The sequence below is a fragment of the Alligator sinensis genome, unplaced genomic scaffold, assembly GCF_000455745.1.
Source record: "Alligator sinensis unplaced genomic scaffold, ASM45574v1 scaffold899_1, whole genome shotgun sequence".
NCBI classification, from domain to species: domain Eukaryota; kingdom Metazoa; phylum Chordata; order Crocodylia; family Alligatoridae; genus Alligator; species Alligator sinensis.
Window position 1 is genome coordinate 429,655 of NW_005842614.1, and position 13,368 is coordinate 443,022.

The window sequence follows — 13,368 nt, forward strand, 5'->3', positions numbered from 1 at the left end:
ATGTGTCCATACCTACACACCATTTGGAGCCATTTAAAAAAAAGGGGAATGTTTCAAAAGGGCAGCAGGTGTTATGTTCTAATACAGGGGTGGGCAAAATACGGTCCATATCTGGCCCGCAAGGCCCCTAAAAAAATGTAGAAAATAAATATTTATCTGCCCCTGGCTGCCTGTCAAAGATGACAGGAACCAGGGGCAGTAGTACCCAGGGGGCTCCCACAACAACGGGGCCACCTGGCCCCACCCCCCCAGCCGGGGCTTCTGGCCTGGGAGCACATGGCTGCCTCAGTGCGGTAACCGCAGGTATCAGGGGGAGCCCAGGCAGGGAAAGGGGGGGGGGGGGGGGGACCCCCCCCCCCCCCCAGCTTGCTGCTCTCTGGGAGCCCCAAGCTCTGCTCCAGTCCCTGGCTCTGTGCAGGGGTGAAGAGGATATCCTTCCCAGGGGGAGTGGCGAGCCAGTCCTTCCTCTAACGCAGGGGTACGCAATGTTTTTTGGCCGGAGTGCTGAAAAAACCACAATGTCTACCTTGGAAGGTGCCAGAGTGCCAATATGCTGAAGCCCGGAGCAGCTATTTGCAGCCTCCTGGCTGCAGCCAGCCCACAGAGCCCCGTGCTATTTCAGCAAGGGCTCAGCACCAGCTTCTTCCTTGCCGGCAAGCAGGGGTTTGGGGCTGTGCGCTGCCCCCCACCTGTACCTCGGGGCTGGGGGGCACTGAGAGTGAGTTGTCGGAGAGCCAGCAGGAGCACGGGGCCTGCACCAGTGTCCCAGGGCCAGTGCAGGCAAGGCCCAGAACAGGGTGGCAGGAGCACAGGGTCCCAGCCAGCAGGGGCTGTATGGAGCCAGGCCAACTCCCTGCTCTCCCTGCTGGTGCAACCCAACCCAGCTCCACAGACCCTGCCAGCCTGTGTCCCTCTTTGGGCCCCACTGGTGCTGGCCCTGGGACATTGGTCCCAAGATGGTGACCAGGGGGCAGGGTACCTGTCAAGGGGTGGGGCACCAAGGGGCAGGGCTACCCAGGCAGCCCTTGACAACCTGCCAAAACTGGTTAAGCGGCCCTTCACCCAAAATAATTGCCCACCCCTGTTCTAATAGTTACTGGTTGGCAAGCTGGGGAATAGCAAGACTACTCCAGCTTTAACCCTGGATGAAGCGAGGTTTGAATTGTACCAGTGTTGGCCACATATAATAGTTAGAACATAACAGCTGCTGCCCTTTTGACACCTTCCCTTTTTGAAACTGTGCCAAATGTACCCATGTCCTTACCCAGAAATTCCATTGTTTCCTACGTCTGCAGAGAAGCTGCCAGTCCAGACACACTAGAGCGGGGGGGTGGGGGGAAATAAATAAATAAAGTAGCCCGTGGGCTGGATCCAGCCTGCCAAGGGATTCTATCCAGCCTGCACCAGGTCCCTTGGACCTGCCTGGCCCAGGCACAGGGGGCAGCCCAGGTTGTGGCGCATGCAGCTGGTCATGCTGCGGAGTGAGAATGGTGCAGCAGCCAGACTCCACTTCCCAGCAGCACCCACACCAGCGGCTCCTTCCAGCTGCCACCGCTAGTATCTCCATTGCCACTGGACCCAGCCCTGTTGGCCTGGTACCCCAAGCCATCCACCCTGCACCCACTGCTGGGGGCCTTAGATAAGCAGGTGGGAGACCTACCTGGCACCCCTGCAGGCAGGGCACGCCCGACTGGGCAAATGGGATGGAGCCACAGGCAGGGAGCACCATCTGTCATCAGGACGGGTGGGCAGGGCCAGGATTGCAGGGTGGTGATAGAATGGGGCTGGGGCCTGGGACACAGCTGCGATCCACTCTCTGCACATTCCTGTCTGCAGAAACGGCACCCTTTGCAGGGATATATGGGGAGTGGATTGTGGCTGTGCCCCAGGCCCCAGTCCCATGCTGTCACCACCCTGTGATGCCAGACCTGCTTCCCTGTCCTGCTCCCGAACACTGCTCACTGCCCATCTTATCCTCCCAGCCAAGCATGCTCCACCTGCAGGGGTCCCAGTCAAAGAAAGAAACAAAACAAAAAAACCAACAACAAACAAGGAAACCACACAATCAGGTTCTGTTTTGCAGATTTCTCTTTCTGAAAAACAAGGGGCAAAAATTTTGAAGATGTCTGAAATATTCATTCTGACATTTTCAAAATGGAAGTTTTATTTGGAAAATGCCAAGATGTTTCCCTTTGACATTTTCAGATTTCTGCCTTACTTTTAAATGGCATTTTGGGTTTAATAACATTGACCTAAAAATGTAAAAGATAGCAGTTTTGAAAATCCATTGATTTTGGAGTTAATGTTATGCAAGTGAAATATCTTATTTGGGGTTCAAAATGATTTGGGGTGGCCCAAAACCTTTGTTTCATTTAAAAGAGGTTTTAGTTCAACCAAAACTATTCCCACCCCTCTTCAAAATCAGATACAGCCACCACACCAGAAAAATCCATTATTCATGCAGCACCTCTCAAGGATCAGGGCAGGATCATTCTCTATCCAGCCTATTCTGCTTTGACCAGACCCATTTGATATCACTCTAGCAAGAGAACATCAGTCATTTCCTTAGGGAAACACTTACACTGCCTAGTGGATCTCATTGTTTGGCAACCTTCTGATGTCCTGCCAAAAATGGTCCGGGTTAATTTCATTCCAGCACTTGGCACCATGGTGATGTACGTTATACAGAAGAGCATCCTCCTGGCCATATCTTACAATACATTTCAGTACTCACAATGTCTGCAATACAAGGGAAATACTTGATCCTCACACTGTATTTTTCACTCAGTGGTGCATGACCAACATATTTCCGGAATAAACCAAAATTAAAAGAAAAAAAGAGAAGAAAAGAAAAAGATACCACACGGGGTGCTGGGGGAAAGAAAGATTGAGAGACGGAGAGTTTTAATTTTGCTTAAACTCGAGTAGTTCCAAAGAACTCTAAAATGAGTCTCTTGTGTCCCCCGTTTATTGTCTTCCCATGACTCCATCTCAAATCTTCAGTCTGGAAAAAAAAAATAAAAATGGTTCCACAAGGGCCAGGTAGTGAGCCTGTTATACCAATAAGCAGTAACTCACTTTAATGCCATTGGAGCTACTCATAAAAGCTGCAGAGTTGCAGCACTAGTGGCACTGGGTAGTTTTCCCCACCTCAAAGATCCAGCTCCTGGAATGACATAATGAAGTTAGACTCATAGCTCTCACTTACAGAGCAATTAATTTGTAGCCCTGATAGTTGAAGAGGGAGAAGATGACCCTAGAAAACATGATCCAAGTACACCCTAAATTCTTCAGACCAGAAATTAAGCCAGACTCATGATTCTTGAGCACTTGGGACCAGAGAACTGTAAGTAAGGATTCAGATTCTGTCTCTGCATAAAGACAGGTTCTTTGACTCTTACCACCAGTAAGAAAGATGCACTCACGGGGAATTGCTGGTCAATTAGGCTAATAATACACAAGTCAGAATCCAGATAAGTCCTCTGTAGCTCTGCAAGGCCTGCAGTGCAGCTGAGAGAAGCCAGTTGTCACCCACATACCTCCAACCCAGACTTCACAGTGCAACTCGGTGCAGGGGGCACCCAAAACCAAACCAACAAAACGCATCTTGCCTCCTGATTCTTTAAAAACAGGAACAAATAAGCACCATCACCATTCAGCACTTCTGAGAGGCAGGACCATCTTTGATCTTCCTTCCCCTACCCTCATGTCTTAGTCCTTCGTCTTTCACAGGGCCTGACTGGTGCTCTGCACATCAGTGGGAGGCGAGCAGGCTTTGGATCTGGCCCATAAGGAAGCACCATCCATGAAAGGGCAGAATTCTCAGCGGCTAGCACAATGTCTGCTCAGCTGAGGGGAAAGAACCGGTCCCGGGGGCACAAGGTGGGCAGTAGAGATACGAGTCCCGAGAACCTAGCAAAAGTGATATTGGGAAACCGGGGGCTCCAAACTAGATGGACATGTGTTTTAGGGAAACCTTTTCCATGTTAAACATCAAGCACCAAGTTTTCTGTTCCTCTGCTCATGCAATAAAAGCCATTAGCAGTCTTTATTCTCTCCCCCACCTCCATATACCCTCCTGCTCCCAGCTGCCCTTATTAATATTTGTTGGTGCCTTGTGAAACTGAGAACTACTATAACAAAGCCTTGGGAAGTCCCCCTTAGGGTACATTTATTAAGCTGATGACCTTTCTGCTCACCTAGCCAGCATTAGCTGAGGCCCAGGGCTATAATAGTACAGGACACAATCAAGAAGATTGAGGTGCCTTGTCAGAGCTGGGGAGCAGTAGTGTAACAGCAGAGCCAGCAGGTCAGTTCAGAAGTACTGGATGAGGGGTGGGCATGTGTGTGTAAGTGCACTACAATAGCAGTGGGGCAGGTCAGGACCGAGGTGCATTATTAGAGCTGGAGGGTCAGTACTGTAATAGCAGGGGGTTCATGTCAGAATAAAAGTACATTGGCAGAACTATAAGGGGCTCAGGAGTGAAACAGCAGGGGACCCATGGGTCAGAAATGAAGCATGGTGACACAGAGAAACAGAACAACGAAGGTTGTTGACGGCCATGATTGAAACTCATTAAGAGAGTTGTGTGGGGACCCCAAATTGGAACAGCAGGGGGTGTAAGAAGCTACAATTGACATGCATTAGCAGAGCTGTGTGGAGGGCCCAGGACTGGAGTAGCAGGGGGTGCTGCAGGTCATGATTGACATCCATTAGCCGAGCAGTGTGAGGGCCTCACACTAGAAGAGAAGGGCTGCTGCAGGTCATAATTGAGATGTATTATTAGAGCTGTGTGGGGGAGTGAGGAATGGCAGAGCAGTGGGGTTTCAGCTCAGGACTGAGATGCATTGGCAGAGCTGGGCCAGAGAATCTGACATAGCATCTGCTTGCTGTAAATGTTGCTCATGACTCACAAGAAAGTTTACTAAACATATGGATATAATTCTTATTATAAAGGCACCCAGATGGTTTTGATGTGGAACGTATTTTGCTAGTACAGTAGCTTCTCCTGAAAGCCTCCTGTGGCCACAATCCCCTCCCAGCCTCCAACCCTATTCTACACCTTCCCACACACTCAGACACAGAAACAGGACTTGGAAAGTATTAAGACGACAAATTGTAAACAAAACACCCTTGAATCTGATGGCTCCAATCTGTAGCCATTCTGTGCATTTCCTTTCTTAGGGCAAGGCATAACTGTATTGGTACCAAAAAAAAAAATTCCCCTTTGTTGCCTGCCATCCCCACAATAAAAATTCATGTATAGCAGGCTCATTCCTAAATCTCAGTGTGATATTAACCATGATTAATTATAAGCAGGGAAAGGGGAGGTAAAGAGAAGAGACTTGTCCATGATCACATAAAGCAAGGAAGAGAACCCAGGAGTGGCAGCCCTGTACTGCTTCCTGGCTTCTGCTGACCTCCACAGCGCTAACATGCACAGGCCAATTTGCAGTTTGCTTCTTTAGGTTTCTGAGCACTTGAAGTGTTTATATGCATGCTCCAGGAGTTGGGAGGGGGTGGGGAATGCTTTAATTAGAGCAGCTCTGAGAGCCACTCTAAGAAAGCACCCAAAGCATCTTGTGTATCAGCTTGAAAATGGCACCAGGGTCACTTTAATTAAAGCTCGTTCAATGGGCTTTAGTTAAAGCGCCCTGCCACCATTTTTAAGTGTGGGGTTGCTGATACATGAGATGCTGGAGTTTGCTGGAGCATGCTAATTAGCACACTCCAGCAGACCTGATTACATCAAGCCTGCTCCAAGGTGTAATTATAGTGTGTTGGAGCAGCCTTGCTGCTCGTGTACAGGCGCCCTTAAGTTTTGATGTTTCCTGTCAATTAGAGTGGCTTTACCTCACAGAAAAACCCAAGCCCAAAGGCTGTTCCACATCTATTAGGTGCCTCTTGCTTTGCATTTGGTTAGTCAACACTGAAGCTATAACTAAAAATCACTAGGCTGGGTCACAACCAGTAGGAGAAGGCATCTTAAGAACTGGCCTCCTCTTCATCTTTGTGACAGTAGCAGCTCTCTGGACTACTGGCCTAGGGGCAGATACAATCCGTAGATGGCACATTCGGTGTCCCAGTTACCGATTTTTACATCAAACATTATATTAGCCAATGAAAAGTTCAGAAGTTTTGTGCTGACGACTAAAAAGCTGAAAGCGAAGAGCAATTTGAACTGTTCTTCACCTCCTGACGAAAACCAATGAGGCAGAAAAAATGCTCCATCCACAATCAAATTCTGCAGAGCAGGCAGCTTTGAACCCTGTAACTCCCCAGCTTCAGCCAACCCTATCAAGTGAGCAAGGAACATTGACTCAAAGCAAAGCTCCTAGCCAGGATCCATTCTGGATGGGCCCCGAGGTCCCATCTGGAAGCCATTACTATATGAAAATAATTTCTTCCATCCAAGACAAAAGCAGCACAGCTCTTACTAAGCTGTCCACTGGAGGGTCTCTGCTGGCTCACCTGGTGTCATGGGACCTGGGGGCCTTGACTGAAGATCAGCTTTGGTTCTGTTCACAGTGCTAAATCCATCCAGGTGGATGGGAGGCTGTGATCTCATTAAGGCTCTTCAAGTATTTTATGCCCCCTGAGCAAGTCTTAGACAGCCTGAATAGAGCCTGACACTACTGTTAGACCGATCAATCTGCCGACTGATCTTTCCCTTATTCACCCTATTCTAATTCCCCTGGGAGGCAGCAGTAGGCTCTCTTTGCCAACCTGGAACAGACCGAAGTTGTAAGCCCTGGGAGAAGACAATACTAAGGAACTGATTTTCAAGTGCTCAACACCCACACTCCAAAGCGCTCCACCCCAGCAAGTCCCATAGTGACTTGTGGGAGGATTTTTTTGCCAACCTCAGCTCCTCATATGAACCCAGTACAAATAATCTCATTTTTGAAACTCTGGTGCCTACAGAGGAGCTCAACTCTGCAGAAAATCTGGTTCTGATTGGAAGTGATATCCATTTCTTTAACAGTTTATTTTGTTTTCTGTCTGGTTTTTTTTTGTAATTGCTCTACTTGATTTGACAGCTGATGCAGAGATTGTGACAAGCTGTTCCTGCTGCTGTCACTGAACATTGTTACCTCTGCAATTGGAACCCTAGGACAGAGAAATGAACTGGGTTCTGCTATTTTAGAGCGTGCATACTGGATAAACCACTGATGGATTTGTCTACCAAATCCTGACCACAGGGATCCAGTCCAGGTTCTTGTCCTCCATGAGGGTGTCTGCATTACCTCCCTCCTGACCCTGGGTCCAGTATGAACAAAAGAAGCTCCATGCATTTGGTCCTGTTCAGGCACAGCAGAGACCAAGGGCCTTGTTGCACATTAATGTTGGGTGGATCCTGGAGCTCTGAACCCCTGGATTGTCCACACATTAACACCTGGAACTAAATTTAAGCACACTGCAGGTAGCTTAAAGCCACACCACTCCACGGCATGTTTATGTTTCGTGGTCCACTAGTAGGGCCACTCCCCACAGATGAGCTGCTCAAGTTGCAGTCCTCCAGCATCCCAGGATGCAGTGTGCCCTTCCCCACCCTTCTGTTCTGTGTGGACAGACTCTGCACCCCCTTAAGTCCACTGCCCAGGGCCTGGGTCTGGCACCAAGCCAACTCCTCCTTTGTCCCCAGGACTGGGACTCCCACCCCCAGGGGTGCAACCCCATTCAGATGGCCTGTAGAGCACATGCCAGCTACCTAGGTTGCAGGGTGGGTCCAAGAGTGGGGTCTAGGGGGTCGGAGGAGGAAACAAAAACAAGGAAGGTGTCCAGATCAGGTTCCCATGAGCTGGGGCTTGCTTCACAGGGCAGGGGCAGTAGCTCCCCCAAAAACACCTTCCCTCACTGCTCCCACCTCTCAGCCACCGCAGGAAGTAAGACCAGCACCTCTCACACCCCATTCCCAGTTTATTAAAACTGGAGACCTTCTTTAATTCGCCTTTTTATAATTTTTATTTTACCCTTTAGTGGCTGACTTCCTTCATTTCACCACCCTTCTCACCCCCATTTCCTTTCTACCTTCTCTTTCATAATTCACCCCCCCACCCCATTAACTCTCTGCCTCCCAGTTTCATGTTTCTGACCCTCCCCTCCCACTCTGTAACCCATCTCTCACACCTCTGGAGCTACAGCACGGCTAGCAGCTTGTTTGGGCTCACCAGCCCTGTAGTGGCAACTCACAGCTGTAGCTACTAGTCATGCCCTACTCACCAGTCCTCCAGCAGCAAGTCACAGCTGTGCAGGTAGAAGACAGTCAAAGGTTTTTAGCATTGAGATGCAACTGCTCCTAATTCAAGCTAACACTAACACCAATCCACATTTGAGCACCAAGTGTAAAATGTAAGAAGCCCTAATAGTTAGGCAAAGGAGATGGCTTCATTAGGTTTTGAGTGTGAGCACCTCTATCCTGGAGAACCTGAAAGTGTCACCAGGGAGGGGAGGTGATGATTATGTCAGCTCTGAGGTGCTCCTGGGGTGCTTACTCTGTCTAATTGCTGATCTCTGGCATGCTCGTTTGGGGTTTACTTGGTCAGCAGCAGGCCCAAGGACAGAAGGAAAGTCCTAGAGATGTGGCCTATGTGCTTTGCAGGTCCCATTAGCTTGGGGAAGTCTCCTCTGTGATAGTGGAGAGGATAGCAGTAAGCAAGGGACTTTATGGACCATCCCACTAACAGCCAACCAAAATTACTACATCACATTGAGATGAGGACATATTCTATTTCATCACTGGGTTGGCAATGCATTACTGAATGGCAATAACACATGCCAGGCCACAGGGACAATGGACTGTTCATTTGGCTAGAAACCTACCCAGAGCATATCATGCTACAGGCAATGATCTGGTAGGCGGGAGTTTCATCAGGAATACTAGAGAAGTAAAGAGATCTACTTACAGCAGTTCTAGTTAGAGACACATCCAGGCAAAACCCCACTGAGATGCAGACATGTTTGGCCAGCTCGCAGCAAGACCAAAGGGGAGGCACCCAAGCATGCTCCATTCCCTGGATTAGCCAGGTACTGTTGGGCAGAGAAACCACCTAGATCCTAGCTCATAATCAGTAGCCTCCTGTGAAAGACTTAGATCAACAAAGAGGCTGATTCATGGAAACTGATGAGTCTCTTTCCACAGGGGTACCTCTTGGCACAAGAAGCCAGCAGAATGTGATGCCAGGGATAGTATTGGCAAATATCCCATAAGTTTGTTTTCAGGCTAATAGTTCCTTCTCTGATAGTCCCTTTGCAGACTTACTGAATGAAAACCCAGAGTAGTAAAAAGATCACAATCCATACAGGAGGAAGAATTCCCTTCCCTGAATTCAACTGATTTTTTATTTATTTGTTTATTTATTTATTGGTGGGGGGGAGAAATCTGTGAAGGACCAGAAGAGAATATATAAATGTTCTTGGGACAAATACAAGCAAAGGATCCCTTCTTTCAACCCCTATATAACAAGCAAAATACCCTCCCTTCAAGTGCTGTGTGCCAGGGTAGTCAAAATTAGTGGAGGACCAAGGAGGGAGTCAAACATAGGCAAGATGGGACACCACAAGAGCACACAGAGAAAAGAGATTTACTTTATACTTCCAGAACACAAAAGAATTATTGATTCTTAAAGTTTACAAGGAAGTGAAATGCATCACAGCCTCTTTCTCCCATTGCCTTACTTTTCTGGAGACAGCAGGGCACCTACAGACTGAGGGCCAGCAGCCCTCCAGCACCCAAAGCTTAGTTACCTCCAGCATCTTCTCTCCATATCCTGACTCATGCGCAACCTATTGGCTGGGCCTCCTGTTGATACCAAACAGCACCATGCTTTTGTCTGCCAGGCCAGGACAGTATGTCCAGTACAGAGGGGGTAGGAAGGGAAAGAAGTCATTCTGACAAAAGGTGGCATTTGACTATTTAGTGCATCACCATCTACAGCCAAAGTCTTTAGTGACATTTCCCCATTAATTCTTACCTCAGGCAAGTCCAAAGATTACTCGGAAGGCTGTGACCAACTGTCCTGGAACACAGTACCATGGTCATGGTTGGTAGCCACAGGTGCTACTGCTATCCTTTAACAACTCAACTACTACCTCTCCTTCTCCCCCTGCAATAGGCTGGATGTAGTTTATATAGGCCCTGGGCTCCTCCCATTCCCAGAATCCTCCAAGAGGATTGGCTAATTAGAGACCACTGTTTGGGTTATTCCATCCAGGTAACAGCGTATTTTGGCAGAGGGCCATAGAGCCCTAGTGTCAGCTGTGCATGATTTGGAATAAAACATGAAAGAAAAGCAACCCCAAGCAGGTAGCCCTGTTTCACTGTGGGCTCACCTCCTAAATCAATGGAGACCAATGGAGCAGACCCAAGAGGTCATATTGCAAAAATGTTTTACAGAGGACTTGGCAAGGAATTCCCTTTGGCCCATCTATGAAGGTTGCCAGAGAAAAAGAGATTGGATGATTAGTGCAGACATTTCCCAAGCATATTGCTGACATTTTGCTAAATACCAGAGCTCTTAGAGACCTGAATGAAGAGGAAAGTCACCCTGATATCCCCTTGGAATCCATAGAAGTTATATTACATTTTGAAAGTCTATTCCCAACTCCTATGAATTTCCCTGTGTGCTGGAGCCCTGCCTGCTCTCCCTTTAGTTGTATCTCCATCACCACCACATCCCTGAGACTGATGACTTAGCTGTTTCAGAACCATGTCAGATGATGACATGGAGACGAAACTCTTCAGGATTACAGGAGCTGCCTAGATAAAATCTGAGGCACATAGATTGGAAGAAAACCCGTTTTGACATAGGCCTCATGCTCTATCTGTTGTGTTAAGAAGGCTTCAGTCTCCATTCTTTTTTAACCCAGCTCGGTTCACTAGTGCCAAATACTTTTAAAAGAACAAAGTTAAGAACAGAACAAGCAGCCGCGGTGTGTTATTATTAAATGGTTTCAGCTCCACATTCTCTTAGCCCCTGGCCTATATTTCAAGAGTGTCCATCATAACACTATCCATCCATCCAATCTGTCATGCATTTCTAGATCATCCATCATAATACCACCCATCCACCCATGCAGTTTGCTATGCATTTCTCTAGTATCCATCCTCACGGCATGCAGAATACAGGTGGTTTCTGTACAGGTTGGCCTATCTAACCAGTTCCCCCTTACCGACCTATTCTTGCAGAATAGGAGGTCCTGAAGGAGTGCTGACGGTGGAGAGAGTAGCGAGAGAATGAAGAAGCCAACTGCATGGGAGAAGCATGAGGTGGCAGCGTGGCACTCGGTTTAATGGGCTGTGGCTGATGGTTCCATGGGCATTGTCACTACTGGCCCTGAGTCTGTGCTGCTGGGGGTTTGCCAGCACTGCCACTGCCACCGCTGTTGGCCCAGCACTGGACCAGCATGCCTCTGCCGCCTCCTCCAGCCAGGCGCCTCTGGACTGGCTGCTCACCGACCGGGGACCCTTCCACCGAGCTCAGGACTACGTCGACTTCATGGAGCGTTATCGGCAGGGATTCACCACCAGGTACAGGATTTACAGGTGAGAGGCAGAGCAAGTGTTTGTTTCCTACCAGTCCATCTCTTTACTTGGACAGGAGAGAAGGGGACAGAGGTGATCGAGACAGCAAGTGGGGTGGAGTGGGCATGCTGCCACCCTCTGGTGGTCTAGATCAGGTCTGCTCTGGGTGAAATTCCTCCCTTCCCCACTCAGGCAGAGGGTCAGTTAAAAGACTATTCATTTCTCAATTCCCTTGTAAACTTTGCATGAGGCAAACGGGAACTGCTATTGGACACTGTCCTGGCTCTCAGGAGTCACAATTCCAGCTGGTATTGCATTTCTCAGTATTAGTGGTTAGTACCAGCACTCACCCAAGAGAATAAATGAATGAAGGCAAAACTCTGTATTTGTGAATGACATGCTTACATCTGAGAGGGAACCTGCAGTTTAAATATAAAGAATTGAATTCATTGAAGCCAGGCCTGAATTTTACCCAATGAGTTGAAAGCAAATACAACCAACCCTTGTTAACCCTCCCTGCATTACTCTGCCAAACCATAGGTAAATTTTACCCAATAGAGAGGTTGAATAAAAGACTGAACTTTCATTGTCTAAATAAATTAATACAGGCTGTTTTGTGATGCTAGCTAGCTCCCTGCTTCATGTTTTTTAATACATTGCATATGATCTTTTATTAATTGATTCATGAACTCTGGCAGCCCACAAAGACCATCACAGCTGTATGTTGGATTGCAAGCTGAGTTTCTTAGACCACACGTTGTTGTTTATCTCAGATATTACCATAGTGCCTTGGAACCCATGTCCTGGACTAGTTATGAACCCCATTGCACTAGGCCATTACAAACACAGAACAAAAAGATGATCTCTACTCTAAAGAGTTTACAATCTCAGTTAAGACCTGGATTCCAGATAGACCCTTTAGGTTCTACTGTGATAGAAGTTAATAATACATTAAATAATAATGGTGGCCATTGGATAGAGAAAAGGTTTGGTAAGCCAGCCTTATCCCAGCTCCACTAGTTTATTGATTGTAACAATTAGGAACATAATCAAACAGCAGTGAGGAAGGTATTCCAATCTGTTGAATGGCTGTAGCAGTTCATGGAGCAAGCTAGTCATACTTACCTAACATCCTAATAAATTTAGCCTGCTTGTTCACAATGCATTAATCAGTGGGATACTTCATATGTCATCAGTCCTTTACAGCATTTGCCATACATTTGTGAGCATTGTGCAAATCAGCTTTTGCCCCTTCCAGATCTGGTTTTGAATAAAGGATTTCAGAAACTCAGTATGTTGGACAGCATTCTGTTCTCACCAGTTTCTGGCAGGTAAGATAAGTGTGCTGAACATCAACATGATCATCCATGTAACCCCGTCTTTTTGGTTTGTATTTCCCTTGGCACAAAGGAGTGTCATTCTTTGGGGTCAACTTAGCATAACTAAAAGCATGATGGGAGTTTGATCGATCTTCCATTCCTTTGTACTGCTCAGAAGCAGACCCCCTCAACCAGGGAGCATGTGAGGAATGGGGAAAAGTTGGAGGTTGGAGAGAAACAGTAGATGGAATAAAGTGTAATACCCAGCTGCTATATGAACCATAGCCATCTGGTGCAGTTTAGAGAAGTTTGGGGCTGCTCTAAACTGGTTTGAGACCAGGGCATAGATTGAGGAACAGTCAGCTGGCTGTGCTGGCTCCCTGACAGCCTCATCTCTCTGGTACGCCAGCCCAGTAAGTGCAAATCAGTGAGACTGTAGTGCATTTCCCCTTCCCAGTTAGCATAGAGGTAATCCCAGGGCAACAGCAGGATGATTTTTGATGAGTAAAAGGCTGGCACAGCAG

The 13,368-nt window shown here is 47.7% G+C and overlaps 1 protein-coding gene across 2 annotated transcripts in view; it reads left to right on the forward strand.

Moving 5' to 3' along the window:
* Positions 1 to 13,368, forward strand: part of BRINP2 (BMP/retinoic acid inducible neural specific 2) — a 46,969-nt gene that overhangs the window by 9,231 nt on the left and 24,370 nt on the right. The window contains exon 2 of one of the 2 annotated variants that reach the window (XM_006033246.3): positions 11,190 to 11,546. In XM_006033246.3, the coding sequence (XP_006033308.1) occupies positions 11,266 to 11,546 (281 nt within the window). In that variant the 5' untranslated portion in view covers positions 11,190 to 11,265. The remainder of the gene's footprint in view (positions 1 to 11,189; positions 11,547 to 13,368) is intronic. The other variant, XM_025214996.1, reaches the window with a different exon arrangement.